Below are 13,905 nucleotides of genomic sequence, written 5' to 3' on the forward strand. Positions count from 1 at the left end.
TGGTTCTTCAGGTTCATCTAGTTCTTTTAGTGCTATTAGATTTTAAAAGCTGTCTTTACTTCTGGAATGAAACAGTTGTCAGACAAACAGGTCTTGAAAAGGGCATTGTGTCAGCCATGCTTTTTTATTCCAACGATAATGTAGCGGTAAAGTAGATTTATAGATTCCCTTAAAGGCTCTTAGATTTTAAGAATGATAAATCAAAAATGACTTCAGTTTATAACCAGCGACGTTTCCACCCAAAAAGGTTACATGCTATAAAAGCCCGGCATGCACTTAGCTTCTATTTGAATGTATCCTCACATTATGATTGGTTTCACGTTTTTAAAATCTTTCAAACCGGCCGGAGCTTGCATTAGAATTTTTGTTACAGTTATCACCCTCCTTCAAATCATAGGGATAATTTAAGTTACCGTGACAAATCTCACACTGTTTTATCCCGCACTCATGCCGTTTTAGGATTTTTATTTTCAATTCTATTATATTTTGGAAGTAAAAAAATCACAAATAAATTAGGTATGTAAAAACAAAGTGGAACTCCAAATTTAAACCGTGAGTAAACTACCGTTCACAAGAGCACACAAAAGGTGACCAACTGCACATTATTTAAAAAATTATAGATGACACAATCGATTGCATCATCTTATTTACGCGGGGTGAAAAAAATTAAAAAGAATGGATTCTTTACGAGTTTTTTTGTTTCTCATGAGTGAGAAGGTCGTAAGTCGAGAACTCACAGTATTATATTATAAGATAAAAAATTACTCCACACTTAGTTTTATTGTTTTTTCAATAAATAATTATTATACATATTCATTTCTTTTATAAAATTAAGAATTAATGATTCTTTTGACAATTGATATTTTTTAAACTTAATACCTATATTACTTATATAAAATGATTTATTTATATGAAGGTGTTGTTTTTATTAAAAACGATTAGAAATTTTCGCATAAACATACTAAGCAAAATCATTTGGGAGTAAACAAAGGGTTAAATATGTATACAATCAATGAAATGTCTTTTAGGCCAAAAATCACATTAATGTCAATTACTTGTACTTCTCTATGAAATGGACAGTCACCCCATTATTGGGTTAATCGGTTGAAATCTAAATCAGCACTGGTGTTTAGATGGCTTGTCAAATTATTAGAAAAGTCTCTTCCTTTACATGTGTGTTTATGAGAAATAACTCAAAAGACTCGGTTAAGATCAGCATAGCAGTGATGGTGAACTTACGTGTCCCCAGCAAGCGGCGGCGTGCACGGGTTGCCACATGTCGTTGTCCTTTACGTCCGTCGACACGTGATTGTCCAGTAGGAACTCCACCACCTTTATGTAGCCGTTTGCGGCCGCTATGTGTAACTGTGAACAGTGCAAGTGTAGGGTATTTTGTCTCAGTATTGGTAAAGTTGAAATCGAAATTTTGAAAAAGAAACCCCAATACAAATATTAAATTGAACCAATTTTTTTTTCGACCACGTCCGATCCTAATAAGATCATATGGGCCTCCACGGAGTCGAGGTTTGTATTAACAGATTTTGTTTTTACGAGCAATGGATGTGAGCCACTTGCTCAACCTATTAGGTCCATACTCTGACTCATACACAAATTGAAAAACAATGTGTAGTTGCCAGACTCAGGATTCGAACCTGGGACCTACGACGCTATAGGCCAACGCTTAAGCCGCACAGCCATTGTGGGCCAATAGACAGACAAAATTTGGAATAAAACTACCATTATTCAAAAACTAACTGAGAAAACTTCTGCTAATATATATTTAATTGGCTCCAAATTTTGAAGATTTCAATTATAATTGGTGAACATATCTTTAATATTTATCTGTTATAAATACAATAAGCATCTTTTACATAATATAAATTTGTATACTAATCCTACAATAGCTGAATTCGACAAATATTATTTGAATATATTTTTTGAAATACATAATACTAAAAGTATGTATTATTACGAATATCAAATATTACTTCAAAAAGAAAATACAGAGACTGAATCGGCCGCATGCATAAAATGCTGGAGGAGTTACCATCAAGGGTGGGCTATGTACGCATCCCAAAAAAAAAACCCCGAGTAGGGTAGCCTGCGCCGCAGGGGATTTATGGATGTTCAACCAAAGCAATTGGAAAGTGGCAACACTAGATCGTTCAGGATTCAAAAAGTGTCTGTAGGAATTCAAGACCCACCAAGGGTTGTAATGGCAAAAATGAATATTATTTATTTTTGGTATATTGAAAATATAGCTTTCATATATTTGAATACATATTCGAATTACAGCAAATTATGAATTATGGGTAAGTATAGAAGGTAAATGTATCACTGTCCAACTTTGACCAATAGGGTTTTTACTGTATTAGTGGATCGTATTTTTTGTAGGGTTGTATTGTATAAAAGTTGTATAAAATGCTAAATTGAATATTGAAGTAAAAAATATAGGGGACACTAAATTATTAATGATTAATTCGAGATTGTGAAATATCGATGAAATAATGAAGAAAAAAAATTCTTGGTTGTCAATCGAATTGCCAAAAATGAAATTTTTGTAAATTTTGGTCATGGAACATGAGTCTGCTAAAAATGCTTCGAATTTATCAAAGTACATTCGTTGGCCATATAAATAAAGGAAGAGCTGTCGACAGTGTGTCCATGACACATTTTGCCATTTTTAAGATACACCGCTTGTCATAACGAGAAAATCTGAAGAAACCGACGGTTCGGGGGAAAGTTTACAGAATACGACGCAGAAAAAGACCACAGGCGAGTTGAAGTGGCTCAGTCGATGTGTTGACTAGGACAGTCTTTATTTACTACACTTTGAACGATGCGAAATATGGTTATTCTAGCAAGGAATCTATGAAAATGACTTGAAATGAAGTGAGGCGACAATTTAGTATACTAGCAGAGAAAATTATACAGAAATAAGACAGAAGACATTTGAAAAAAAAAGTATATTACAAAAATACATTAACAAAAAGAATTAAGGAATAAAATTAATACAAAATCTAACATTTAATATACCTAAATAATAAATAATTAAATTAACCTAAACTGTTTAAATTCAATTAAAAAAAAAATTTATGTATTAACCCAATAATTTTGGAAGTTTTTAATGATCACAGAGCTTGAGGCCAATTATTATCACTAGACGCAACCGCAAATTGCAGAACGTATCAGTCTAGGCAAACGTTTGAGGAACGGTTGGGATATATACACAGGAGGATCTGGAAGTGTCGCATGCCAATAAATCAGTGGTGCTATCATAAGGATGGCGTAACTGTGGGAAATTTATCCTTTCCAGTCGCAGTTCTTTTGATCTGTGGATTGATGGCCGCCATGCACATGGGACACTTCCTCATCCTCCGTCATGTACGAATCTTCACTATTACTTCCAGCAATTTGCGGTTGCGTCTAGCCGTCGTAATGGTCGGCGGGCTTAATTTTTAAGACCAATAATACTGAATATTCCCTGCATCTCTCATTTATAGCAACCCAGGATTCATCTATATACTTCTAAAGCTAAGGCTATCAAAGATATGTTGCATGTACTTATATAAATATACAAACACTTGTTTTGGGATTAGGGTAGATGTTATATCGATTTGATATCAGATATCACATATATCAGTGTCTGCAGCCATTAAAAAAAAATATTCAAATAAACAAAATATGTATATCACCCAATAGGAATCAAATAATTAACTCAATGAAAACCTTGTTCAGTTTTTGAACACAAATTGGATTGAGATAAACATAAAGGACTCAACTGAAAATTGAAGTGGATTGAGCTTTAAAGTATGTACATGTCTTTAGATATTTTATGTAAATGTTGTGAACATGAAAATTATTAAATACTGTGACAATTAAATTATTTATCCAGTTAAAGAATATAAAATGCAGTATCTTAAGCCTCAATGACATTGAGCTACTTTACTAGCTGCTTGTTGGCAAATTTAAAAGCGGGCGAGTCAGCTAGTGCGATTGTGATGATGACACACAAAACTTTCCACTCGCTCAGAAGCCAACAAGCTAGCGAGTTGAAACCGTCATTTTCGGTACTATTTTGACAGGACGTATTCAGTAGTTCGTTTTTTTCCCGGGAGGTCCCAGCGTGTAGCGTGTAAAGTTTATCGACTTTCAATTTTTCTCGGTAGATTGCTTACAATCTGCTTGTTAGTTTGTTCGATGATGACACTGGGCGAGTTTACAAACAGATTGTAAATTCGCAAACAAGCAGCTTGCAAAGTAGCTCAGTGTCACTGAGGCTTAGTGCTCAGCCGAAGTGGTTTGGCGGGCACGGTGGCGTCTTGCGAAACTCAAACGTATAACCGTGTGTATTATGCCCCAAAAAAGACACTGTCTACGAACATTTCACACACAGTTATACGTTTGAGTTTCGCAAGGCGCCGCCGCACCGCACCACCACTACGGCTGAGCACTTAAGGATATTAATTAATACATAATACAATTGGTTCCTTTTCACTTTATGACATTTTTCATACTATCACTAGAAACTATTTGACATGAAGGAACCAACATCCAAGTGAAAATAAATTTTTGTATGTATATCTTTAATAATCTTAAAAAATGACTTAGGGTAAAGATAAACTCCAAATCATCAAAAAAACCTTGCCCAACTGCCTCTTATGATACTTTGATACCAACAATGGCAGACATTTTTCAGTTGGCTCCTTTTTCAAAACAATAATTATTTTAGCCCTTAGAATATCTGTCCGTTAAACAAAAAGAAAATAATGTAAATAAAATGGGAACTACGTCGAATGTAACTTGGATCTCTTTAGCAAATTGAAATCTGAAATATTTAGAACTAGTTCCCATTCACAACTCACCTAAATACGTTAGTTGGGTCCTTTATGTTTATCTCAATCCAATTATGAATATCAGTTTAATTTGTAATTAAAATTTTATTTGGTCAAATTTCGAATTAACAACATTTTCTGTGTTATGATCTATTTGACACACTTCCGTCAATCCGTCCTATAAAATATATCACTTGACAGGATCCTTATCGTTCCCAGACTTGACTGGATCATTCAAGACTGCTAAAGCAATCGGAGGTGGGCAATTTTTCAAAATGCCCCGCCAACGTTTTGGCTCCTTTTTCACATTGCCCCTCAGCAAAAGCAAGAGGAGGGCCATCTTGGATAAACCGATTTTGGTAATCTGCTTGGCTAGTCGTTTAATGAAAGGGTTTCTAACCGGCGTGGCACCGTGCTGGTCGACGACCTCGAGGTCTCCGCCCTGCGTGGCAATGTGGCGCAGGTCACGCAGCATCTGCCGTTCGGTTGCACCGCGTGTCGCATCGATGAGCCGTTGCGTCACCCCGCGCGCCGCCATCTCGCCTTCGATGCAGTCCAGCGACGATTCGTCCTCACAGATATCGTACGGCATATTACCTGCAAGTATAAAAGTGTTTCACTGTGGAGGAGTTTCACTAAAAGAGGTAACATTTTTTGTGAGGTTGATTTGGTAGCCAAAATAATAGTTTACAAGTTGTCAGATTTTGTTTTTTTGGCAATGGTTTATAGCTGAATAATTAACATTTAATTACATATTGAGAAGCTATTTAATGATTTACGTCTTATATAATTTTTTAGGATCAGGATAGTGTGCGTTGCATTCGTAAAACTACAGGTTCCTAAGCTTTGGTCTTAAATCGAGTATCATACAAAATATTAGATCAAGTATAAATAAGTCTTTTACTTTTTAACTACTTTCATAGTATGTACCTATGCAAAAATTAATCAATAACCATTTATTTAGGCAAAAAAAAAATTCGGCCGCAAGTGTCAAGAGGTCATATGTCGAGGAATACCTGTACACACATTCAATAACTTCACGAATTGGGTATGACAAAAAAGATAATATTGACTGTTCTAGTGAATCTTAAATTGTATTCAAATTATGGTTTAAATGTGTTTGAAAATTAAACAGATGCCAGCGAAAATACTAAAGAGAGCTCCACACAAATGAATTTGCAATGCAAAATAAGCTGCAGCTGATTTAAACTGTAGTCCATAAGTCTTTTCTTCAGCTTCTTCCCCATTATTTAGTATCATTGCAGCTATCTGGTATCTACTTTGGAATCTGAAGTACAGTCTCACATAATATATCAAGCATTTCATGATGCATATCTGTGTTTAACCGGTTCTATGCCTTCAGCGAGTTTCCTCGCTCTATGAAGCCGTGATCCACAGGCCGCACATACAAATTTCGCGAGTTATCTCGTCCGACTTTAAACTCAAATTACTAGCCACTGTCGATTGATTTGCATAATCTTAAAAATTAAACACACAATGACATCTGTTTGAATAATTATGAAATACTAAGCCTCAAATTATCGATATTACAGCGATTTATGTAAGAGCTTCGCTCTACATTCAACGTGTCGTTAAAAATCTGCAGCCTGTCAGATACTGCCATAGTAATATCGTGAGGAATAAAAAAGATTAACAGTGGGATTTGACAACTTTTCATTAATATTCAAATTTATTTATTTGTTTTTATGTTAATTATTATGGTGAACACGACAAGTTAAAAATTTAAGGCGTTCACAACATAACATAAAAATCAAGAAATCAAGTGTTAACAATATTTAAACAAAGGACATCTTTATTTTTCCTGCACGTTTATAGTACATGCTACTATTTCCAGCACAACTTTGAAGGGCATCTAAGACCTACCTAACATGTATGTAGGCCAACATAAAGAAATACGGTAGAACGAACCATGCCCTGCTGCAAATAAACATATGTTGATTTCTAACCCTCAAACAAAAAATTCCATGACACAAACTTTTTCTGCGTGATACGAATTCTCTATATTGCTAATCAATAAACCAAATTTTAAAATCTACACCGTCTTGTCATGACGAGTGATGCACAATAAAACAAACATACCGTCTGCATTGACGGCTAAAAGGTTGGCCCCCCGTTGTATGAGAGTCCTGACAAGTTGAAGGTGTCCGCAGGTTGCTGCCGCATGTAGCGGGGTCCATTTTTCTGAGTCCTCTGCATTTACATTAGCGCCCTGCAATTTAAAATGTTGACAAAGATTCATTCACAATGCCATCATAATAATATAAGTTGGTAACTTTCCCTTTCACCCATTTGCTGCATATCTATGGCATTAGCGAAAGGTGAAGGTAGGCTGTTAAGATCCAACATAAATATTGCACACTAAATTTTAAAAGTCATACTTATTTATTTTCATTGAACTAAGAATACAAAATACAATTTGCAGATGGTGCTGGTTAGTTTTTAAAATTCAATCAAACCTTGCCTAACCCAAACTATTATAGTGGGCGTAGGCTGTGGAGATCCAACCAAAATAGTGAACACTTTTTCAGTCATACTTAAGGCTATACTTCAGCTGGGCCACGGTCTAAAACGATCGTGACTATGCGACGATTGTGCAAATGACGCGTGCAGAACAAAACATAATTTGTCATAAAAAGTCAACATGCGTCCCTTTAATGTTATGATTATTGTTCTATTACTAATAATAATAATATACTCATTGATATGTTTTCTTTTTCAAGTAAATGGGTAACGTTTTTTAGTCATCTTTACACGATTTAAGAATTAATTCCCCCGTCGCCATCACCGTTGCACTGAAGTACCATCTTAATTGTTTTCACTGAATTAAGAGTACAAATTGCAGATGGTGTTCATGGTGGTGATGGAATTCATGTTACTTGCCTAAACCAAGATGAAAAATATTCTTCTATCTATAAAATATCCAAAATTATGCCATTAAATCATACATAGATAGACAAATATTTTTTGACTATTATCAATTATGGCTTGGTTACCCAGGTTTTAATTGAATTTTAAAAAACTAATTAACACTATCTGCATATTGTAGTCTTAGTTCAATGAAAACAAATTCATATAACTGACAAAGCTTAGTGTGCACTATTTCTGTCTTAACAGCTTACCTCCACCCTTCGCCTCTGTCACCCAATCATATTACAAAAAATGTTGAAATGATTTCTAACCTTATCGATAAGTAATCTAAGCATTTCTTCATTGTTGTCTATACAGCACTGGTGAAGGGCTGTTAGCCCGTCCTCATTTGTCGCATCGGGCGTCACACCTTTTGATAGTAATCTTCTCACTGAAAAATAGACAAAATCAATATTACCATAATGCCACATTGTATTGGCGATACGACAGTGAGTCGCAGTCAAAAACTCAGTTAAATTACCAGTCATTTAACAATTTAGACTCTAAAGAAAATGTGAGGAAAAATTCCTTTGATTTTCATTGTCATAAGCAAAGAACATGAGTTTCCCAACCTTTTTTAGATGAAGGAATACTTTAAATATTTTGAAAAACTTGGAGGAACCCTTACCTGGTCTGTGCATGTATTGATTTAACCTAATGTAGTAAGTTGAGATAAATAAATACATTGAAAAATAGTCTATAGATTAATATAGATAAGAACCTATTTAATAGCCTCCACTGAAGACTGTTTTAAATCCCAAAGATATAAATCCATAGAAGTAAATCCTTCAAATGAAATAAATAATAATAAATAATAAAAAATAATAAAATAAAGTAAAATAAAGTAAATGAAACTACGCCAATGTTGTATGCAGAAAAGCAAATGAGTTTGACAAAATACACCCTCTCTTTTTAGAATAATTTGGAGTGTCCCATTGCTGGTCAGCCGATGTCTATTACTTGAACATAACCAGCACATTACAGTGCGGACATATTGATGGTTTGGATTACGCGAATATCTAACGGAAATAAACTTTCAAAATACTGAAAGGTTATCCAACCTGGTAGGTCGGTTGCAAGAATGGATTGACTGACCTTCGTCGATGTCGTTTCTGGCGGCCGCCTCGAGCAGCATGACGCTGTCACTGAAGAAGATGTTGCGATTGCGCCGTCCCGCCTGAACTTTTTCGGCCAGCGCAGCCGCTGCCCCCTTGCCTTTGGCCGCGCTAGCCCGGGACCGCAGCCACTCGCGCTCGCGGGACGCCCATAACTTTAGCTGCTGGATGCGTCTCCTGGAATAACACAACAAAATAATAAGAGTTCACGGAATATTTAATATAAAAAAAGTACAGTGTTGCTTTATTTTATTGATTTCAAATATGACTTCCAGACTTTTACCTTTATGGTACAGATATAATAAGATTGTAGGATCATTCAACCATTTCTTTCTTTTCTGTGTGATGTATGATTATACATACAGCATCTATAGAGAGAAAAATTCATTCAAGTAGGTAACTCATTTAAATGGTTGTCAATTCGAAATATTCAAAATTATGAAAGGAACAGTTCAATCAGCATTATCAAATTTTGTTTGTGATGAAATAAAGACATGGTCATATTGTGGTTATCAAGACACAATTGAGAAGCTGAAGATTAAAGTGATCCATGTGCACAGTCAACTAACTCGAGTAAATCAATTTCAAATATGCAAATTCTAGGTCATATGTAACTGTTTTCAGCATTCTGTAAATTAGGTCTGATTATACAATGATTCATTATTCCTACGCCAAGAAAAAAATCCTTATTTACTTATGTTTATCAGTGCTTTTAGTGTTTAGTGCAAATAAATAAATGATAATAACATCTTATACACAGGATATTGTGGAATGTAATCAAATGTCACAAATAAAATGGTTTCAAATAAAGTTTTCAAACAAAGCGATTACACGGTTCAATTGTTTTATTTTAGCCGGCTCTCACATCTAAACTCGCCTTGTCTGCCGCATAACCATAAATCACACCTTCTACGAACGTCGATACGATGTTGCATATGAAGGCGCACATCTACCTAGTGACAGTCGAATGTAACCTCTCGGAACATATGGATATTTGGATGCGGTATAGGAATGATCTATTCGTAGGTATGTGTATGAGTTATGTGCGGCTTCGACTCGCAGCCCGAAACGCATGCAATATGTTGATAGCAGCACTAGATGTTTTTTTCAGTAGCATTCGACCAAACTGCAGAGCTCCATATGGCAATGAGTATTTTATGAATAATGATGACGTCACTTAGACGTATTCAACACGTTGCAGACGAGACGAGTTTTGATGTGCGAGCCAGCTTATGTGATGTGAAATTTGTCCATAACTCATTTTATATATTATATATCACTTGTTCCCCTTTAATACCTAAGTCATCGCCTCCACAACCTAATCGGGACTCGGCTGCCTCCTGGAAGCAATTCTAGTATGTTACAGATTGTAGCATACCTACAAGAAATATATTAGGCATGTTAACCACGCTCTTAACGTATTAGGTTAAGTTCTAATGTCAAAGTGATTTTAGTTTTTTTTCAATATCGCAGTGATTAGGAAATAGTTTTTTTTGAATAAGTGTGCGAGTCTATTTCTATCGATGTCTTTTGGATCAAGAGCAAAAATCCTATGGGATCACAGTAAATGACCCACATCCATTCCTCTTAGTAAGAAATATGTCTGTCTTGCTTTGGAGCAATGAGGATTTTATTTCTTCATAGTAAATGGCTGAAAGTATGGTTAATTACACCACAGCAGTAGCTAATAATTCAATGTTTTTATGAACAATATGGATGACAAAGAGAGTGGACCGGCAAAGAGAGTGATGTTCAGCAATCCAATAGGGCGTAGAAGAGGCAGGCCAAAGATTCGCTGGTTGGATGGAGCTGCCAGTGACTGCCGTAGTCTGGGGGTACCGAATTGGAAAGCGGCCACATTGGATAGGGACAGATAGAGGGAGCTGTTGGAGGAGGCCAAGACCCACACCGGGTTGTCGCGCCCCTGATGATGATGATGGATGACAAACCTTTTAGCGAGGTGAAGCCTCTCCTGTGTTGTGAGATGCTCCACCTGCGACATTTCGGCCACCAAGTCCGAGTGCTCCATAGTTGATTACTACTGGAATCAAAAATAAAACATTTATTATAATTTTTTTCAAATCTCACAAGTATTAATGAAAGCTTCAGAGAAATCGAATATAAGTGAATATGAATTGACAAAATATTATTGTATCTTATTTTTACAATTGACATATGTAAAATTTATATAGATATGAAATAATAAACGATGTGTCCAGCAGTGATGTGTCAAGGGTGGAGGTAGGCTGTTAAGATCCGCCATAAACTTTGTTAGTCATATGTATTTGTTTTTATTGAACTAAGACTACAATTTACAGATGGTATTGGTTAGTTTATAAAAATCAATTAAACCCTGCCTAAACCAAACCATAAAAGTTTTGGTATATTTTGGGCGATAGGACAAAATTTTGCAAAATTTTTCATACATACTTATTTGTTTTCGTTCGATGAAGAATACATATTACACATATTGTTGGTTCGTTTTTTTTAAATTCATTAAGCCCTGCCTAAATCAAACTATATAGGATAAAAAATATTATTCTATCTATAAAATATTCAAAGTGAAGTATGATTTAATTGCATGATTTTAGATATTTTATAGATAGACGAGTATTTTTTGACTATTATCTATTATGGCTTGGTTTATCGCAGGGTTTAATTGAATTTTAAAAACTAACCAACACCGTCTATATTTATTGTAGTCTTATTTCAATGAAAACGAGTACATATGGCTGACAAAGTTTGTACACTATTATTTATGGGGGATCTTAACAGACAACCTCCACCCTTCGCCACTGGTGTCCAGTATGTATTATTGCTGAAAATCTATTCCAACAATATGTCCGACTAGGAAACTTGGATTGATTATAGTATTAGAGAGAATGTTGGCATAGATGTGAATATACTTCATACTTACTGTTATGATTGTGTGAAAATATTCGTATAATTCGAGGGCTTAGTGTCAAACAACACTATCTACAAAAGTGCAACTTTACAGGAGAGCCAAAAATCGTTATTTTAGATTCTTGTAACTCAACAAGGGAAATGTTTATTTAAAACCTGATGTTAATAGTTTATAATTTATTGTGTATTGTACATTTATCTTGCTTATGATGATGTTAAAATTTATAGGGATAGTTTAAAAAAAATATGAAAACAAGGGTAACTTATGTAGTTAGCGTTAAACTTTACTGACGATTTAATAAGAAATTAGAAAAGATTGACAAAACGTTGTTTGACTATCATGTAGCCGTAAATGTAAAATAACATTATCTCAAAAAAAAAAAAAAAAACACTTTTTTGTAGATAACGTTATCTGACTTTAAGCACTCGAATTAAAATAACCGCTAAGAAGAGCAAAATGTGTTTTCTGTCGATACATCTACCTATTCATTTTTGAATGTTACAATAATCTATTGACAAGTGAGAACTATTTCTTTGCACAATGAAAATCTAAAATTATTGACAGTAAGTAGTTGTCGCTCATTTGTGAAAACCATTCATTTCCGATGTGACTTTCATCTTTTTCAATATTGTCGGCGCTTAGTGAAAACAGCAGTAGTGAAGGGTAGAGGTAGGCTGTTAAGGTGCGACAAAAATAGTGCACACTAAACTTTGTCAGTCATACGTATTTGTTTTCATTGAACTAATACGACAATATGCAGATAGTGTTGGTTAGTTTTTAAAAATTAATTGAACCTGCGTAAACCAAGTCACAATAGATAATAATCAAAAAGTAGTTGTCTGTCTATTAAATATCTAAAATTAACACATTAAATCATATATAGTTTTAGATATTTTATAAATAGACGAATATTTTATATCGTTTATGGTTTAGTTTAGGCAAGGTTTAAGGGCGGATGTGCTCAGCGTGGGTCAAAATGGAGCTTTTATTCTATTTTCAAAGCATGATCCTGGACATTCCTTAAACGTTGTAGATAATCTATTTATATAATTTTGAAGCCTTATTATCCTTTATATTTATTTTAAACATTTGATGACTGCATAAAGTATTTTTATTACATACAATAGTATTCTTTTAAACCTCTCGCTCTAATGTTTTAAAATATACTTAGTCATATTTCAGTACATGCATGTGCAGTGGTGTTTTTTACATTTATTAATTTTTAAACGCATTTATAAAACCATTCGTATAATTTATGTCGACATTATTATAGTAAATATTTATGATAAAAAATTATATTAATAATCTCTGTGATCCCAAATTTGACAAGAATTAGGCATTTTATTATTCCAAAAATGGGCATGATCAACACATTTGAAGATAATTCTAAAGATACTAATTATAAGCTATGTCTTTGACCATTCAAGTGTGATAAACATCCTACGAATAATGATTGCTTTATAATAATTATTGACCTAAGAATAAGGTAGTGTTTTTTTGAAATACGCCATTTCTTTTGGCATTCCCCAGTAGTTAAGCTACAACACACGGCCGTACCCACAAATTGACAAACTAAAACTGAAGTAGGGAGTTAGATCATGTTAATGTGCGTGTTGTTGTAATGAATTTTAAAAAACTAGCATACACGATCTGTAATGTGTTAAATAAGTATGCCTGAAAAAATGTGCACCATTTTTGTCGGATCGCCCATGGCACACCTAAACTATAATGATTTGGATAAGGTAGTTTGGTTGATTTTTAAAAACTAACCAGCACCATCTGCAAATTATCATCTTAGTTTAATGAAAACAAATACGTATGACTGACGAAGTTTAGTGTGCACTATTTATGTTGGATACACAAAAGAAAATGTGTGGAAAAATTCCTTTGATTTTCATAGTCGACATCCTTCTTCAGAGCGCCTAATAAACATCTCACCATTATCATGGAGTCTCGACGCTCAAATAACTTGTCGGTAAATCAATCAGTACACCACATGGGAACACAACAATAACTGTATCACAAAACACAAACTGTTATCAACAAATTCTTGACGCACTATCTTATCTGGACGCGTAAAAATAATGTAAATTAATGTTTAAAGTATTTCTGATTGGGACAG

At 34.4% G+C, this 13,905-nt stretch overlaps 1 protein-coding gene across 2 annotated transcripts in view; it reads right to left on the reverse strand.

Moving 5' to 3' along the window:
• The window catches only part of MYPT-75D (Myosin phosphatase targeting subunit 75D), a 63,202-nt gene that overhangs the window by 35,215 nt on the left and 14,082 nt on the right, over nucleotides 1-13,905 (reverse strand). The window contains exons 2-7 of one of the 2 annotated variants that reach the window (XM_085959688.1): nucleotides 10,828-10,916; nucleotides 8,859-9,055; nucleotides 8,036-8,154; nucleotides 6,936-7,065; nucleotides 5,236-5,432; nucleotides 1,240-1,365 (exon numbers count right to left, since the gene is read on the reverse strand). In XM_085959688.1, coding sequence (XP_085815814.1) covers nucleotides 1,240-1,365; nucleotides 5,236-5,432; nucleotides 6,936-7,065; nucleotides 8,036-8,154; nucleotides 8,859-9,055; nucleotides 10,828-10,907 — 849 coding nt within the window. In that variant the 5' untranslated portion in view covers nucleotides 10,908-10,916. Of the gene's footprint in view, nucleotides 1-1,239; nucleotides 1,366-5,235; nucleotides 5,433-6,935; nucleotides 7,066-8,035; nucleotides 8,155-8,858; nucleotides 9,056-10,827; nucleotides 10,920-13,905 lie in introns of both variants that reach the window. The other variant, XM_085959687.1, reaches the window with a different exon arrangement.

This window comes from Rhyacophila brunnea, unplaced genomic scaffold (assembly GCF_057557595.1).
Source record: "Rhyacophila brunnea isolate RB1 unplaced genomic scaffold, BYU_Rbru_1.0 scaffold_9, whole genome shotgun sequence".
NCBI lineage: Eukaryota > Metazoa > Arthropoda > Insecta > Trichoptera > Rhyacophilidae > Rhyacophila > Rhyacophila brunnea.